This window comes from Bombina bombina, chromosome 3, assembly GCF_027579735.1.
Source record: "Bombina bombina isolate aBomBom1 chromosome 3, aBomBom1.pri, whole genome shotgun sequence".
NCBI lineage: Eukaryota > Metazoa > Chordata > Amphibia > Anura > Bombinatoridae > Bombina > Bombina bombina.
Window position 1 is genome coordinate 596259599 of NC_069501.1, and position 19985 is coordinate 596279583.

Here is a 19985-nt window from a genome sequence, read left to right on the forward strand (position 1 = left end):
TTCCCAGTGAAGTGCCATTCCCCAGAAATACTTAAGTGTTAACATATATACATGTCAGCCTGATACCAGTTGCTACTACTGCATTTAAGGCTGTACTTACATTATATCGGTATTAGCAGTATTTTCAAAGTCAATTCCATTCCTTAGAAAATAATATACTGCAACATACCTCTTTGCAGGTGAACCTGCCCGCTGTCCCCTGATCTGAAGTTACCTTACTCCTCAGAATGGCCGAGAACAGCAAACGGATCTTAGTTACGTCCGCTAAGATCATATACAAAAAACTCAGGTAGATTCTTCTTCAAATTCTGCCTGAGAAGGAAACAACACACTCCGGTGTCGTTTAAAATAACAAACTTTTGATTGAAGATATAAAAAACTAAGTTTAATCACCACAGTCCTCTCACACATCCTATCTATTAGTTGGGTGCAAGAGAATGACTGGGTGTGACGTAGAGGGGAGGAGCTATATAGCAGCTCTGCTTGGGTGATCCTCTTGCACTTCCTGTTGGGGAGGAGTTAATATCCCATAAGTAATGATGACCCATGGACTGACTACACTTAACAGGAGAAAACAATGCATTCTATAATAACACTATAGCCAGGGCTAACCTTTTAGTCTGCTGACTAAAGCCCTGATTGCCTCCTCCAAATAAGACAAATAGAGGGTGGAGTTGGCTACTGATAAATAATTGCAGCAATAATGATGTTAATGTGTTTTAGAAACATTAAGATTTGGCTGATATGACATTCTATAGAAACACAACAGAAATATCTTGTAATTACAAGGTGTTTACTGTCCCTTTAAGTACGTAAATGACAAAACCTTTGATCGCACTGTCAGCTGTTTATGCATTTAGAGCAGCAGTAAGTGAAGCAATTGATCCTAGCTTGGCATGCAAAAATGACTAGAAGAAGAGGTACAGTGACGGCTATTTAATAAGGAACGTCAGATTCATTTCAGAAAGTATATTCAATATTTTTAATAATTTTGTTTTAAAATGTCATCTGCAACAAAGAACTGTTATGAACCATCCAGATGAATAAAATTATTTCTTACACAGTTTTGTAATGCATTTGTTCTCTGACCTTTGATAGTAAGAGTATATCAATGAAGTCTGTGGTCTTCCCTTGCTTGGACTTGATCCAGGCTTCTGCCCCTTTCTCTTGTAGAGCCTTCTTCTTCTGTTGCACTACACCACCTGTAAAGTCGTGCACAGTCTTGCATGCCTGGCGGAACTTCCTTCCATTTGAGGAGAGGCGGTAGATGAAGTCAAAGTGATGAGGAAGACAATTATTACGTTTCAACACCAGAGAGCTCAGCTCATAAATAGCAGCAATGTAATCACTCGGCTTTCTGCAAGATATCAAGGTACAATAGAAAAACAGCAGTAGGTTAACCTTGACTTTATCTAGAGATCTCAAGGCTGTATCATACAAAAACTAAGAAACCGTCTAAGTGTATTAATGACAAAACCTCCAGTGGTTATAACGCAGTCAAAAATAACAATTATAGGTAACCAAATATAAAATTAAAATGTATATGAGAGTTGTATTAGATCACTTTGATACTATAAAATTGTCACAATGGAGTTTGTATACACAAATCATACTGTATACACTCAAAAACTTACCAGTTAAACAATTTATTGACATTTTCTTGATGTTAAACTCATTGTTAATTCTGTGATACCTATTTCGGTGTGTGGCTATACTATTTTTTCCCTACCAAAAGGATACATTTTTGCTGTTCCAACGAGATGAAAGATACAATAAAAAATAGAAGTGTATATAGCAATAGTGTGAATGGCTTTTCCACATTTCTTTTTAAACATTAATCAACTTGCAAGAAGTTCTGAAGAATACATATATCACTACTATAAAAACCAACAATATTCCATCATACATAAACAGTTAGCCAACTAAATAGCCACACATAGCATAAAGATCCATTGGTTTTTGTAGACAAACCCAAAGCAGAGTCCAGATTGCTCAAGTTCAACCCCTACATATCAAAGAAAATTATTCCATTCTTTCTCCAATAACCAGATGTTTAATGAGCCACTTACTATTATGACACATCATTTTGTTTGGGTCTTTTGAATAGTTGTAACTATCCAAGGGGGTATGGCAATTTTCCAAATCTTAGTGTATAGGTAGGAAGGAATTAAAAAAAAAAACGTACTCTTGGCAATCACTGTCATAACTGAAGGTACATTTCAGGAGTGAATCCAATGTCATAAGACTTATGTGCTCAAACATATCCAGTGACACAGGTCCCTCTGATGCCAGCCTCCTCCACTTCGCCTGTGGAAAAAATACAGAATGGAATGTTAGGTACACGTTACTACTGCAATTTTTAACAAGGTGATCAAATAACACCCACAAATTAAGTTCACGAAAAGGCACAGATCTCAAAATTAAACCAAACAGACATTTTTATATCTTGGTTCTTATTCTTATGTAGCACTTACCAACAATGATTGGGCACTTAAGTAGAGGCTGGACAGAAGACCTAAACCCCAAAAACCCAGCTTTTAAGGTAGGCATAAGACAATTCCTCTACATTACATTTACCTCCTGTTCTCAAAGCAGTAAGACAAAAGGTTGATTAGCATTATGTAGGGACATTAGACAAGATATGTACAATTGCAGTTATAGCATATAATCCTGAAAAGTGAACGGGTGCAAAAATTCAAACACAAGAGATAACGTTATTGAATTGATGTGACTGCATTTATGCAGTAGCAAAATCCAAAACAATCCTATGTGACTAAATTAATGAACAGAAAACACCAAAAACAAGATAGAATGTATATATTGTGAATACTTTATGGGATTGCGGTGTGCTCAGTCACCATGTCATCATATGCAAGACCTAAATTAACAGATGAGTGTTCCATGGAGCAAATAGTTTGAACACAGAGGCAGAGTTTGTCCATGGACATTCTTTGTACATTTAGGAACCTTCAGAACTGTTACCTTCTCTGTTTTATCCTGATTATTTTAGTTTCTTTGCATGAAACAGAAAATGAAAGAATTTGGAGTCGCCACATTCGACAATGGAAAAATGGAAAATGGCTTACAAACTTTGATCTCTCACGAGTCTTTTCATGCGATTTTCAAATTTCAGACTATTTCAGTTCATTTGAAAACCATATGATCATCAATTTATCATAATTATTATAAGGTTTTTAAATGCAATTTGTGGAATGACAACACCCATGGGAACAATTCAACTGTAGCATTTCAAATCGTAAGAAACACTTTTTCATCAGTTTTTATCAGAATTTTTTGGACTCTTCAAATTCTACACCATGAATCTGTTGAAAACCATTTGTTTTCTGTTTTAAGTGTCATTTATTGGCTGTTGATACAGCAATTTTCATTAATTGCACAGAGGTCATGAATTAATATTAATGGAACAGTAAAAAACTGCATTCAAAAATATTAGGAAGTCATCATTAATAATGAATCAATTTGTAGGCATGTTTCGCTTTAGTGACATATCTTTAGTCTCCATGAAGGTTTGTAAAAACCCTACCTGAAACTCCTGGCTCTTATATTTTTTATGTCCGTGATTTTTTTAAATGTTCTATATTTATTCCAAATTCTAACTTTTTATGGTTCAGCATGAAAGGGGCTAAACGCCCCGGGGGGGGGGGGGGGGGTGATTAGTAGATTGAATATTTGTCATCTATCAATCAAGTAACCAGTATGGCGGAGGAAAGGCGCTAATCGTTAGTGCAAAAAAAGGTAGAATTTGGAATATAGAAAATGTAAAAAAATCATGAATGAAAGTCTGGCTTATTTTTTTAAAATCTATGCTGTGACGTTACCAGATGCGGGCAAGTTTACATTCACTTTAACTATACTTTATTATACCATTTTCTTGTTCAAGTGGTTATTCTTTGTAACAAATCAAATGCAATGGAAAATGATTTCCAAAATAAATAAATAAATCACCCAAGCCACCACAATATATTTTCAAATAGGAATTCTGATAGACTGAAGAAATTAAAACAAGCACTGAAACATGCATTCTCCCAGAAAAGTCCCAGAAGATGGACCACACAACTATTCAAAAAATACCACCATGGTTCTGCCCAGTGTAGATTTGGTTTGGCATTCTGTATCATTGAAGGTCTTTGAGTACCAGCGAAGAGTCAAAACACATGTTTCAGTAATTATGGTCAAGTGGTGTTGGGGGTTCATATATGGTGGGAATGCCCACATATCCATACCATGTGATATCAAAGGTTTAGATTGTGTGCACAACTTGCTCCAGGTGTGCAATATCACCCAACAGTTGACCTTTTCCAATAAGGACTGAGACTGAGAAGTCTTCCCTTAGCTGCAAGATATTTATGTGTTTACAAAATCTAGCAACAACTTGGGATCCGGGTTTTAAAGGTTGTAAGAAACATTAAAGCAATGAAAGAGTTTGTATTCACTTGCAACAATAAGAATCTCTATGTTGTGATCTGGAGCTTGTGGAATTTTTTAATGGAGTATGTTGAAGTATCTATGGCTCACTCTCCCTGAGTCTTCACCTATCGGAGCACAGTACCCTGAGAAGTAAGATGCTTAGAGCAAGCAGATGGCGAGTGGGAGTATGTGGATTGTGGTACCCCCACAATTTTGCTATCCACCTCACTGTTTACATGTCTACAATCTGTATCCCAAACTTTAGGTACTGAAGGACTTATAATAAATTATTATTATTACCTTCTCTTTTTTTGTGTATTTCTATTGCACCTTAACTCTTGGATATATAATGAGGTGCTCTTCCTTGTAATATTGGTTTCACTATTCATTTAACACTTTTCAGTAGCTTGAGCTATGAAATACACCTAATTTATGCTTACCAGATAAATGTATTTCCTTCCTGGCAAGGAGAGTCCACGACTTCATACCTTACTGTTGGGAAATAAAAACATCTGGCCACCAGGAGGAGGCAAAGACACCCCAGCCAAAGGCTTAAATATCCCTCCCACTTCCCCTATCCCCCAGTCTTTCTGCCAAGGGAACAAGGAAAAGTAGGAGAAACATCAGGGTATAAAGGTGCCAGAAGAAATAATATCCAAAGGGAGCCGCCCATCAAAAAATAAATTACGGGTAGGGTCGTGGACTCTCCCTGCCAGGAAGGAAAGGAATTTATCTGGTAAGCATAAATTATGTTTTCCTTCCATAAGGCAGGGAGAGTCCACAACTTAATTCCTTACTGTTGGGAAAACTATACCCAAGCTCCAGAGAACACTGAATGAATAACATGAGGGAATAATACAAGAGGCGGACCCTATTCTTAGGGCACCACAGCCTGCAAAACTTTTCTCCCGAAAGCTGCTTCAGCCGAAGCAAACACATCAAACTTGTAAAATTTAGAAAAAGTGTGTAAGGAGGACTAGGTAGCCGCCTTACAAATCTGATCCATAGAGGCTTTGTTCTTAAAAGCCCAGGAGGAAGCCACTGCTCTAGTGGAATGAGCCGTTATCCTCTCAGGAGGCTGTCCCGCTGTCTCATAAGTTAAGCGGATGACGCTCCTCAACCAGAAAGATAGGGAAGTCGTAGTAGCCTTCTGCCCCTTATGCTTCCCCGTATGGATGAGAAACAAAGAGGAAGATTGTCTGAATTCCTTAGTAGCCTGAAGATAGAACTTCAAGGCATGAAACACATCTAGATTGTGAAGGATTAGGACACAAGGAAGGAACAACAATATCTTGATTAATGTTACGATCCAACACCATCTTAGGGAGGAACCCTAATTTAGTATGTAAAACTGCCTTATAAGCATGGAAAACAAGATAAGAGTGGTCACATTGCAAAGCAGAAATCTCAGAAACTCTGCACTCAGAGGCAATAGCCAACAAAAAAAGAACTCTCCAAGATTACAATTTAAAGTCAACAGTTTGATAGGCTCAAACGAAGCCTGCTGCAAAACACTAAGAACAAGATTGAGGCTCCAAGGCGGAGCCCCAGATCTAAACACAGGTCTGATCCTAGTCAGAGCCTTAACAAAGGACTGCACATCCGGAAGCTCAGCCAAACTCTTGTGCAGTAACACAGAGAGGGCTGATATCTGTCCCTTCAGGGAACTAGCAGATAGACCTTTCTCCAGTCCATCCTGGAGGAAAGATAAAATTCTGGCAACCTTAACCTTATGCCAGGAAAAGCCACACTCTTCACACCAGTACAAGTAAGACCTCCACATTTTATGGTAGATACGACGAGTAACCGACTTATGAGCTTGAACCAGAGTGTCGATAACACTCTCAGAGAACCCTCTTTTGGCTAAGACTAAGCGTTCAATCTCCACGCAGTCAGCCTCAGAGAATCTAGATTTTGAAGAATGAAGGGACCCTGTATCAGCAGATCTCTGCGACAAGGTAACCTCCACTGAGGAGATGAGGACATCCCCACCAGATCAGCAAACCACGTCCTTCGCGGCCATGATGGAGCAATCAGAATCACTGATGCTCACTCCTGCTTGATGCGAGCCACCACACGAGGGAGAAGCGGTTATGGAGGAAAAAGATATACGAGTCTGAACCTCCATGGTACAGATAGGGCATCTATGAATTACACCTGAGGATCCCTCGACCTCGGCCGTACCTGGGTAGCTTGGTATTGAGGCAGGATGCCATGAGATCTATCTCCGGGGTCCCCCACTCGCTGAATATGTCTGCAAAAACCTTGGGGATGAGAGACCAGTCCCCTTGGTGAAAGGATTGCCTGCTGAGGAAGTCCACTTCCCAGTTGTCCACACCCAGAATGTGGATCGCTGACAGAGTACATTTGTGAGTCTCTGGCCAATCTATTATCTGAGATACTTCTCTCATTGCCAAGGAACTTCTGGTCCCCCCCTGATGGTTGCTGTAGGCAACCAAGGTTATATTGTCTGATTGGAATCTGATAAACTGGGATGAACCCAGAAGTGGCCAAGCCTTCAAGGCATTGAAGATTGCCCGGAGTTCCAATATATTGATCAGAAGGGAGGACTCCTCCTGAGTCCACAGTCCTTGTGAATTCTTGACACCCCAAACGGCTCCCCAGCTGGAAAGGCTTGAATCCGTATTCACAATCTCCCAGGATGGTATCAAGAAGCACATGCCTTGGGACAGATTATCTGGACAGAGTCATCAAGAGAGCGAGTCTCTCGACAGGTTGCCCAGCACAATCTGGTGAGACAGATCTGAATGGTCGCCATTCCATTGTGTCAGCATGCATAGTTTTAAGGGTCTGAGATAGAATCTGGCAAAAGGAATGATGTCCATACAGGACACCATGCGTTTGATCACCTTTATACACTGAGCCACTGAGGGTCTCAAGGAGGCCTGGAGGGCAAGACATGCAATAGTTAACTTCCAACGTCTCTGATCTGTGAGAAATATTCTCATGGATATGGAGTCTATTATTGTCACCAGGAAATTCACCCTTGTACTTGAAATAAGAACTTTTTTCCAAGATTATCTTCCATCCATGTGATCGAAGAAGATTGAGAAGGGACTCCGAATGTTCTTCCACTAGATGAAAAGATAGTGCCTGCAAGATATCTAAGATATCATCCAGGTAATGCGCTACTGCAATACCTTGTGTTCTGGCAACGGCTAGAAGAGCCCCCAGAACCTTCGTAAATATCCTTGGAGTAGTAACTAGGCCGAATGGAAGAGCTATGAACTGGAAGTGCAGGTCCAGAAAGGCAGACCTCAGAAACTGAAAATGTTCCCTGTGTATTGGACCATGAAGGTATGCATTATTCAGGTCTATGGTGGTCATAAACTGTTCTTCCTGAATCAGAGGAAGGATTTACCGTATTGTCATATAGACCTATGTCATCTATATCAGAATTTAGATAGCGTAGCGTTTTTCCATACAACCAACGTGTGCCGAATCTTTGGGGAAGCAGTTTCCAGGACATCCAATGGAAGAAATATTGAACGGAATCCCAAGGTCATAGCGAACTTCCGCTAGCGTTCCAAGGGACGCTGGATACAAAAAGAGAGGAGGTACTGCAAAGAGACTGTAACAGAGGATTTCTTATTACAAAGTAAGACTTTGTTGTTTTTATCTGGAAGCTGGTATAACCAGATAATAAAAAAGAGAAGGATTACAATTACCGGTATTTGCAAAGGAGTTTTATTACAAAAGTTTTGGATCATTTTTGTGCACAATTTTTCCGCCTAGGATATGGCTTTGCCTCATTCTGAAGACATTGTCTGCACCTTACATATATCTAAAAGGACTTATTCTATGAAAATATAGCTTACTTGCTGACTATCTGAATTCTGTTATGTAGTATTTATAGTGCAAAATGAATTCCGTATACAGAAGAAATAATAGTTCTCTATACATTTAACTATTTATGCAGATAGTCCTATTTTTAAGCCACTTTTTGACATTTTAGTATAGGTTATTTGGTTTTTAATAACATAATTATTATATTACACTTCAACTGGCCAGTCATATATATTTAAGTAATTTTGAAGATTGTTTAAGATATAGAATATATAGGTCTATAAGATATAGATGACATAGGTCTATATGATATGTTTTAAATGTATATGTAACCGCACAATTACTATCACCTTAAATAACTTTTACCTCATATAGTGCAATAACAATAAAGATTAATTCAACCAAGATCATCTCTTTCCATATTAGTTTATCTAGTATTTGTAGTATCCATTTTCAGACTTTTTTTTAGCCTGAATTGGCTAGCATTTAAGGCGCAACCACACTAACCTCTTCTCCCATATTTCTATTTCATTATTATCATTTTTTTTAGGTTTTATTGATATTGTATGGTTGCTTAGTGGATATACTAAAATACATTATTTTACTGTTTTTTATATTGTTTACCGTATTGTCTCCATCTTAAAAGAGGGAACACTCAGAAACTTGTTTAGGGACTTTAGGTCCAGAATTGGATGAAAAATTCCATCCTTCTTTGGAACCACGAAAAGGTTTGAATAAAACCCCAAACCTCTTTCTGCTGTAGGTACCGGGATAATTACTCCTAGAGAGGAGAGATCCCGAATGCAACCTAAGAAGGCAGACCTCTTTTCTGGTCTTGTAGATGAACTGGAGAGTAGGAATCTGCCCCTGGGCGGATGACACTTGAATCCTATCCTGTATCCTTGAGATACAACATCCAGGACCCAAGGATTCTGTACATCCTGGAACCAAGCATCTGAAAAAAAAAGACAGTCTGCCCCCTACTCAATCCGATCCCGGATCGGGGGCCACCCCTTCATGCCGATTTGTTCTCAACAGGCTTCTTTGTTTGGACTTATTCCAGGACTGAGCCGGCTTCCATGTACTCTTGGGCTGCTCAGACTTGCATGAGAATTGCTGTCATTGTGATTTGTCAGACCGAAAGAAACGAAAATTAGACAATTGCCGTCCCTTAGGCCTATTTTTCTTATCCTGCGGTAGGAAGGCACCTTTCCCTCTGGTAACCGTAGAAATAATGGAGTCCAGCCCTGGACCAAATAAAATCTTCCCCTTGAAAGGAAGATAAAGGAGTCTGGATTTAGAAGTCATATCTGCAGGCCAAGACTTTAACCAGAGGGACTGGCGGGCTAGGACCGCAAAGCCAGAAGCCTTTGCATTAAGGCCAATAATCTGCATATTCGAGTCATAGATGAATGAGTTAGCAATTCTCAGAGTCTTAATTCTCTCCTGAATATCCTCGAGGGGAGTCTCCACCTCAATGAGCTCCGACAGAGTGTTGCACCAGTAGGTAGGTAGCTGCCGCTGGTTTAAATAAAAACCCTGTATGTTGAAACATCTTCCTCAGAAAGGTTTCCATTTATTTATCCATAGGCTCTCTAAAAGAAGAACTATCCTCCATAGGGATAGTGGTATGCTTAGCCAGCGTAGAAATAGCGTCATCCACCTTAGGGATGGAGCCGCACAAATCTAATTGAGAGTCAGGGACCGGGAATAATTTTTTAAAAGTAGATGAGGGGGAAAAAGAAGTTCCTATTCATTCCCATTCGTTACTAATAATGTTCACCATCTTAACTGGCACAGGAAAAGTCAGAGGGACCTTCCTGTCTTTATAAACCCTGTCTAATTTAGGGATCTTAGGTCCCTCAGGGAGTATAGCCTTTGGAACCTCTAGCATAGACAGAACCTCTTTTAATAAAAAACATAATTTATGTAAGAACTTACCTGATAAATTCATTTCTTTCATATTAGCAAGAGTCCATGAGCTAGTGACGTATGGGATATACATTCCTACCAGGAGGGGCAAAGTTTCCCAAACCTCAAAATGCCTATAAATACACCCCTCACCACACCCACAATTCAGTTTAACGAATAGCCAAGAAGTGGGGTGATAAAAAAGTGCGAAAGCATATAAAATAAGGAATTGGAATAATTGTGCTTTATACAAAATCATAACCACCACAAAAAAAGGGCGGGCCTCATGGACTCTTGCTAATATGAAAGAAATGAATTTATCAGGTAAGTTCTTACATAAATTATGTTTTCTTTCATGTAATTAGCAAGAGTCCATGAGCTAGTGACGTATGGGATAATGACTACCCAAGAAGTGGATCTTTCCACACAAGAGTCACTAGAGAGGGAGGGATAAAATAAAGACAGCCAATTCCTGCTGAAAATAATCCACACCCAAAATAAAGTTTAACGAAAAACATAAGCAGAAGATTCAAACTGAAACCGCTGCCTGAAGTACTTTTCTACCAAAAACTGCTTCAGAAGAAGAAAATACATCAAAATGGTAGAATTTAGTAAAAGTATGCAAAGAGGACCAAGTCGCTGCTTTGCAGATCTGGTCAACCGAAGCTTCATTCCTAAACGCCCAGGAAGTAGAAACTGACCTAGTAGAATGAGCTGTAATTCTCTGAGGCGGAGTTTTACCCGACTCAACATAGGCAAGATGAATTAAAGATTTCAACCAAGATGCCAAAGAAATGGCAGAAGCTTTCTGGCCTTTTCTAGAACCGGAAAAGATAACAAATAGACTAGAAGTCTTACGAAAAGATTTCGTAGCTTCAACATAATATTTCAAAGCTCTAACAACATCCAAAGAATGCAACGATTTCTCCTTAGAATTCTTAGGATTAGGACATAATGAAGGAACCACAATTTCTCTACTAATGTTGTTGGAATTCACAACTTTAGGTAAAAATTCAAAAGAAGTTCGCAACACCGCCTTATCCTGATGAAAAATCAGAAAAGGAGACTCACAAGAAAGAGCAGATAATTCAGAAACTCTTCTGGCAGAAGAGATGGCCAAAAGGAACAAAACTTTCCAAGAAAGTAATTTAATGTCCAATGAATGCATAGGTTCAAACGGAGGAGCTTGAAGAGCTCCCAGAACCAAATTCAAACTCCAAGGAGGAGAAATTGACTTAATGACAGGTTTTATACGAACCAAAGCTTGTACAAAACAATGAATATCAGGAAGAATAGCAATCTTTCTGTGAAAAAGAACAGAAAGAGCAGAGATTTGTCCTTTCAAAGAACTTGCGGACAAACCTTTATCTAAACCATCCTGAAGGAACTGTAAAATTCTCGGTATTCTAAAAGAATGCCAGGAAAAATGATGAGAAAGACACCAAGAAATATAAGTCTTCCAGACTCTATAATATATCTCTCGAGATACAGATTTACGAGCCTGTAACATAGTATTAATCACAGAGTCAGAGAAACCTCTTTGACCAAGAATCAAGCGTTCAATCTCCATACCTTTAAATTTAAGGATTTCAGATCCTGATGGAAAAAAGGACCTTGTGACAGAAGGTCTGGTCTTAACGGAAGAGTCCACGGTTGGCAAGAGGCCATCCGGACAAGATCCACATACCAAAACCTGTGAGGCCATGCCGGAGCTACCAGCAGAACAAACGAGCATTCCTTCAGAATCTTGGAGATTACTCTTGGAAGAAGAACTAGAGGCGGAAAGATATAGGCAGGATGATACTTCCAAGGAAGTGATAATGCATCCACTGCCACCGCCTGAGGATCCCGGGATCTGGACAGATACCTGGGAAGTTTCTTGTTTAGATGGGACGCCATCAGATCTATTTCTGGAAGTTCCCACATTTGAACAATCTGAAGAAATACCTCTGGGTGAAGAGACCATTCGCCCGGATGCAACGTTTGGCGACTGAGATAATCCGCTTCCCAATTGTCTACACCTGGGATATGAACCGCAGAGATTAGACAGGAGCTGGATTCCGCCCAAACCAAAATTCGAGATACTTCTTTCATAGCCAGAGGACTGTGAGTCCCTCCTTGATGATTGATGTATGCCACAGTTGTGACATTGTCTGTCTGAAAACAAATGAACGATTCTCTCTTCAGAAGAGGCCAAAACTGAAGAGCTCTGAAAATTGCACGGAGTTCCAAAATATTGATTGGTAATCTCACCTCCTGAGATTCCCAAACTCCTTGTGCCGTCAGAGATCCCCACACAGCTCCCCAACCTGTGAGACTTGCATCTGTTGAAATTACAGTCCAGGTCGGAAGCACAAAAGAAGCCCCCTGAATTAAACGATGGTGATCTGTCCACCATGTTAGAGAGTGTCGAACAATCGGTTTTAAAGATATTAATTGAGATATCTTCGTGTAATCCTTGCACCATTGCTTCAGCATACAGAGCTGAAGAGGTCGCATGTGAAAACGAGCAAAGGGGATCGCGTCCGATGCAGCAGTCATAAGACCTAGAATTTCCATGCATAAGGCTACCGAAGGGAATGATTGTGACTGAAGGTTTCGACAAGCTGTAATCAACTTTAGACGTCTCTTGTCTGTTAAAGACAGAGTCATGGACACTGAATCCATCTGGAAACCCAGAAAGGTTACCCTTGTCTGAGGAATCAAAGAACTTTTTGGTAAATTGATCCTCCAACCATGATCTTGAAGAAACAACACAAGTCGATTCGTATGAGATTCTGCTAAATGTAAAGACTGAGCAAGTACCAAGATATCGTCCAAATAAGGAAATACCACAATACCCTGTTCTCTGATTACAGACAGCAGGGCACCGAGAACCTTTGTAAAAATTCTTGGAGCTGTAGCTAGGCCAAACGGCAGAGCCACAAACTGGTAATGCTTGTCCAGAAACGAGAATCTCAGAAACTGATAATGATCTGGATGAATCGGAATATGCAGATATGCATCCTGTAAATCTATTGTGGACATATAATTCCCTTGCTGAACAAAAGGTAAGATAGTCCTTACAGTTACCATCTTGAACGTTGGTATCCTTACATAACGATTCAATATTTTTAGATCCAGAACTGGTCTGAAAGAATTCTCCTTCTTTGGTACAATGAAGAGATTTGAATAAAACCCCATCCCCTGTTCCGGAACTGGAACTGGCATAATTACTCCAGTCAACTCTAGATCTGAAACACATTTCAGAAATGCTTGAGCTTTTACTGGATTTACTGGGACACGGGAAAGAAAAAATCTCTTTGCAGGAGGTCTCAACTTGAAACCAATTCTGTACCCTTCTGAAACAATGCTCTGAATCCAAGGATTGTGAACAGAATTGATCCAAATTTCCTTGAAAAAACGTAACCTGCCCCCTACCAGCTGAGCTGGAATGAGGGCCGCACCTTCATGTGGACTTAGAAGCAGGCTTTGCCTTTCTAGCTGGCTTGGATTTATTCCAAACTGGAGATGGTCTCCAAACTGAAACTGCTCCTGAGGATGAAGGATCAGGCTTTTGTTCTTTGTTGAAACGAAAGGAACGAAAACGATTATTAGCCCTGTTTTTACCTTTAGATTTTTTATCCTGTGGTAAAAAAGTTCCTTTCCCACCAGTAACAGTTGAAATAATGGAATCCAACTGAGAACCAAATAATTTGTTACCCTGGAAAGAAATGGAAAGTAAAGTTGATTTAGAAGCCATATCAGCATTCCAAGTTTTAAGCCATAAAGCTCTTCTAGCTAAAATAGCTAGAGACATAAACCTGACATCAACTCTGATAATATCAAAAATGGCATCACAGATAAAATTATTAGCATGTTGAAGAAGAATAATAATATCATGAGAATCACGATGTGTTACTTGTTGCGCTAAAGTTTCCAACCAAAAAGTTGAAGCTGCAGCAACATCAGCCAAAGATATAGCAGGTCTAAGAAGATTACCTGAACACAGATAAGCTTTTCTTAGAAAGGACTCAATTTTCCTATCTATAGGATCCTTAAACGAAGTACCATCTGACGTAGGAATAGTAGTACGTTTAGCAAGGGTAGAAATAGCCCCATCAACTTTAGGGATCTTGTCCCAAAATTCTAGTCTGTCAGACGGCACAGGATATAATTGCTTAAAACGTTTAGAAGGAGTAAATGAATTACCCAAATTATCCCATTCTTTGGAAATTACTGCAGAAATAGCATCAGGGACAGGAAAAACTTCTGGAATAACTACAGGAGATTTAAAAACCTTATTTAAACGTTTAGATTTAGTATCAAGAGGACCAGAATCCTCTATTTCTAAAGCAATTAGGACTTCTTTAAGTAAAGAACGAATAAATTCCATTTTAAATAAATATGAAGATTTATCAGCATCAACCTCTGAGACAGAATCCTCTGAACCAGAGGAATCATCAGAATCAGAATGATGATGTTCAGTTAAAAATTCATCTGTAGGGAGAGAAGTTTTAAAAGATTTTTTACGTTTACTAGAAGGAGAAATAACAGACATAGCCTTCTTTATGGATTCAGAAACAAAATCTCTTATATTATCAGGAACATTCTGCACCTTAGATGTTGAAGGAACTGCAACAGGCAATGGTACTTTACTAAAGGAAATATTATCTGCTTTAACAAGTTTGTCATGACAATCAATACAAACAACAGCTGGAGAAATAGCTACCAAAAGTTTACAGCAGATACACTTAGCTTTGGTAGATTCAGCACTTGACAGCGATTTTCCTGTAGTATCTTCTGACTCAGATGCAACGTGAGACATCTTGCAATATGTAAGAGAAAAAACAACATATATATAAAGCAAAATTGATCAAATTCCTTAAATGACAGTTTCAGGAATGGGAAAAAATGCCAAAGAACAAGCTTCTAGCAACCAGAAGCAATAAAAAATGAGACTTAAATAATGTGGAGACAAAAGTGACGCCCATATTTTTTCGCGCCAAATAAGACGCCCACATTATTTGGCGCCTAAATGCTTTTTGGCGCCAAAAATGACGCCACATCCGGAACGCCGACATTTTTGGCGCAAAATAACGTCAAAAAATGACGCAACTTCCGGCGACACGTATGACGCCGGAAACGGAAATAGAATTTTTGCGCCAAAAAAGTCTGCGCCAAGAATGACGCAATAAAATGAAGCATTTTCAGCCCCCGCGAGCCTAACAGCCCACAGGGAAAAAGTCAAATTTTAAGGTAAGAAAAATGTTAAAATGCATTATCCCAAATATGAAACTGACTGTCTGAAAATAAGGAAAGTTGAACATTCTGAGTCAAGGCAAATAAATGTTTGAATACATATATTTAGAACTTTATAAACAAAGTGCCCAACCATAGCTAGGAGTGTCACAGAAAATAAGACTTACTTACCCCAGGACACTCATCTACATATAGTAGATAGCCAAACCAGTACTGAAACGAGAATCAGCAGAGGTAATGGTATATATAAGAGTATATCGTCGATCTGAAAAGGGAGGTAAGAGATGAATCTCTACGACCGATAACAGAGAACCTATGAAATAGACCCCTTAGAAGGAGATCACTGCATTCAAATAGGCAATACTCCTCACATCCCTCTGACATTCACTGCACGCTGAGAGGAAAACCGGGCTCCAACTTGCTGCGGAGTGCATATCAACGTAGAATCTAGCACAAACTTACTTCACCACCTCCATCGGAGGCAAAGTTTGTAAAACTGAATTGTGGGTGTGGTGAGGGGTGTATTTATAGGCATTTTGAGGTTTGGGAAACTTTGCCCCTCCTGGTAGGAATGTATATCCCATACGTCACTAGCTCATGGACTCTTGCTAATTACATGAAAGAAATGCAGATGTCCATTTTAAATCTAAAGGAGAGTTCCTCCGCTGAAGGAGGTTTAGAAACTGAAGTCTCCGACTCAGAAAAGTTCACCCTCTGAAGCTACAGAGGTTAACTCATCCTCGTGTAGCTGGGATATAGTAGCTAAATCCGACAAACATTTAGATGACTCTAGGTCAGGAGAACTATGTTTAACCTATCTCTTAAGTTTGCTAGAGCAAGGAAAGGCATTTAGGGCCGCAGACACCGCATATTGTAAATGTATGGTAAAGTCCACCGGAAAAAAGCCCCCTCCAGATGGAGGATTAGTTAAGCCGTGAGGAACTGCATGTAGAGCGGGTAGTGTGGGGAAAGGGTAGTAATCTCTCGGGACCTAGATTCCTGAGAGGTAGACGGCTCAGAGGGGCTAATAGCGCTATGAGCATTAGCAGGCTTGTCTCCCTTCTTAGGCTTTAGAACAGTGCTTAGGCAAATGGAACAAAATTGAGCAGGTGGGCAAACCACGACCTCCTCCCAATATAAACAGGAATTATGAATCAGTACAGAAGTAGCGGAACCTTCTAATGTAGCACCAGAGTCCTCCATAGCTGAGATATATTCACAGAAGGACAGACAAAAAGTAAACACTTTTATATAAAAAACTGCACCTTTATAATCCCAGTGGCTGGGGCACTCACCACCTCCTAGACCCAGACAGCTAACAGTGAAAACGCTCTCCTTATGAGTGATGTCCGCAGCAGGATTGTAGGAAATTAAAAGATTGCACCCGGTCACGTGGGGCGTAGGACAGGACTTCCCCTGCTATGAAAAATCTCAAAAATGAAAGTGAAACCTGTTTGTTCCAAGCCAAAAGCACACAGTCTAGGAGCCCAAAAAACTCTCACGTTAAAGCAGTTATAAATAACCCCTAGCTGTTCAAATAATCTCCCTGAAAGAGATATTAACCCTTGATCCTATCGAGGTATAAAGGAGCCACTCTGTGACCCTGTATAAAAAAAGTGTATATATAAAACGGTCTTACCCTCCAGGATCCATGCTGTGGAACAGGCACAGCCTCATAAGTGTTACAGTCTTGCAGCAATGCTTCTGACATGGACTTAAGTGTGTAACAGCAAGCAGTGAAACTCGTCAACACTGGTTGCTCAGGAGCGGTTAGGCGACAATCTGGATGGGTTCGCAGAAAAACTTTCCCTGCATCTCCAGACTCTAGCTTTCATCAATACTCTCACTGAGAGGTTGACATGATTACTTAAAACTCCAGTCCTTTATTGAAGAGAACATAGCCATTACAGGACTATCCAAATCTTCTGACACTTCTCTGCCACCTCCTATAGTGACGAAAAGCAAAGAATGACTGGGGGATAGGGGAAGGGGGAGGGATATTTAATCCTTTGGCTGGGGTGTCTTTGCCTCCTCCTGGTGGCCAGGTGTTGTATTTCCCAACAGTAAGGAATTAAATAGTGGACTCTCCCTGCCTTATGGAAGGAAAAGAAACCTGTAATAAAGAGAAACTTCCCTGTATGGTACAAGGCAGCAGTAATACATTCAGTGCTTACATGCATGATGTCTGTGCTCTTGTTGAAGATCTTGACATAGTGTTTAAGGATATCAAAGTGGAAGGCCGGTGTCAGTAGACGTCGATGTTGCATCCACTTCTCTCCACGGCTGAGCAAGAGGCCATCACCTATAACATCAATTTCAGACATTAATTTTAGTTTTTGACAAATTGAAACGGTTTTTACAAATAATGGATTTGAAAACACTGCAAAATGTTCTTCAGCTATTATGCAGAAATAGAAAAAATATCAATTAAAGACATTTTTGTTAATATGAAGAGCTATGTAAAGGCCATCAATTTTATTTTCTTTACCAGAGAAACTATTCCCCACACTAGCCACTAGAGAGAGATATTGTACATTAATGATATCTAAAGACAGATATTGGTTGTCAATAACACTGTGGAATGCTCATCTTTGCACACTGTCTTATCATGTGATGCCTTAAAATGATTGTAAACTCTGCCCTTTAAAAAAAAAGTATTATAATAAACCCCTGAAGCAGGGGGAGAGAGGAGACTAGAACTCTAGGCTAAGGTTCCCCTAGGTTAAACCTAAGTATTCTCAAAGGGGGCAGTGCCTAATACCAAAACACAAGGCATTATTTGGCACGCTTAAAGTCAGAATCTAGATAGCAAATATTATTGAGCTAGAGGACGAAATAAACATAAAATATAGCTTTTATTATACAACATAATTAAAATGTGAGCTCACAATGTTAAAATGTATTGTTATTGGTGGCAAACGCACAAAATTGCCCTAAAACATGAAAGATTTATAGCTGTGGTAACAAATGTGCGGAGCAAAAGAAAAAGAGAGACCCACTTACTTTATCAAGACAGGTGATAACACTAATAACCTATCTTTATAGTCTATTTACCTTATATATTTAGTTGTTAGCGTGTATTTTATAAATATAGAACCGCAAAACAAAATATATCATTATCGGATATGAGATATCCTTGTATTGAAGGAGGTGGATATAATGGGTCTGATGTGCCCCCTTAATTGTCATTATATGACCAACAAATAAACACCTAGATTATGAGTTTTGCGTTAGAGGCTGTGCGGTGCTAACGAGCAGTTTTGTCTCACTGCTCACTTACCTGCAGCGCTGGTATTACCAGTTTTCAGAAACCCATCGTTAAAAGACAAGAAGTGAGTGTTGAGCAAAATTTTGCTCATTACCGCACTCCAATACCAGCGCTGCTTAAGTCAGCGGTGAGCTGGTGTAACGTGCTCATGCACGATTTCCCCATAGGAATCAATGGGGAGAGCCGGCTGAAAAACACCTGCAAAAAAGCAGCATAAAACTCCTTAATGCAGCCCCATTGATTCCTATGGGGAAATAAAAGTTATGTTTACACCTAACACCCTAACATGAACCCGGAGTCTAAACACCCCTAATCTTACACTTATTAACCCTAATCTGCCGCCCGACATCGCCGAGACCTGCATTATATTATTAACCCCTAATCTGCCTCTCCGGACACCGCCGCCACATACATTATATGTATTAACCCCTAATCTGCTGCCCCCAACATCGCCGACACCTACATACTATTTATTAACCCCTAATCTGCCGCCCCAATGTCGCCGCAACCTACCTACATTTATTAACCCCTAATCTGCCACCCCCAACGTCGCCGCCACTATAGTAAACATATTAACCCCTAAACCTAAGTCTAACCCTAAACACCCACTAACTTAAATATAATTTAAATAAATCTAAATAAATATTCCTATCATTAACTAAATTATTCCTATTTAAAACTAAATACTTACCTATAAAATAAACCTTAAGCTAGCTACAATATAACTAACTAATAGTTACATTGTAGCTAGCTTAGGATTTATTTTTATTTTACAGGCAAGTTTGTATTTATTTTAACTAGGTAGAATAGTTATTAACTATTTAATAACTACCTAGCTAAAATAAATACAAAAGTACATGTAAAATAAAACCTAACCTAAGTTACACTAACACCTAACACTACACTATAATTAAATACATTAACTAAATTAAATACAATTAAATAAATTACATACAATAAGCTAAATTAAATTAGCTAAAGTACAAAAACCCCCCACTAAATTACAGAAAATAATAAACAAATTACAGATATTTTAACTAATTACACCTAATCTAATAGCCCTATTAAAATAAAAAAAGCCCCCCCCCCCAAAAAAAAAAAAACAAGCCTAAACTAAACTACCAATAGCCATTAAAAGGGCCTTTTGCAGGGCATTGCCCCAAAGTAATCAGCTCTTTTACCTGTAAAAAAAATACAAACAACCCCCCCAACAGTAAAACCCACCACCCACACAATCAACCCCCCAAATAAAATACTATCTAAAAAAACGGAAGCTCCCCATTGCCCTGAAAAGGGCATTTGGATGGGCACTGCCCTTAAAAGGGCAGTT

At 39.3% G+C, this 19985-nt stretch overlaps 1 protein-coding gene across 1 annotated transcript in view; it reads right to left on the reverse strand.

Annotated features, from left to right (window-relative positions):
• Positions 1-19985, reverse strand: part of LOC128652441 (ultra-long-chain fatty acid omega-hydroxylase-like) — a 204891-nt gene that overhangs the window by 110763 nt on the left and 74143 nt on the right. The window contains exons 5-7 of the mRNA XM_053705380.1: positions 17562-17689; positions 2186-2307; positions 1090-1357 (exon numbers count right to left, since the gene is read on the reverse strand). Of these exons, the coding sequence (XP_053561355.1) occupies positions 1090-1357; positions 2186-2307; positions 17562-17689 (518 nt within the window). The remainder of the gene's footprint in view (positions 1-1089; positions 1358-2185; positions 2308-17561; positions 17690-19985) is intronic.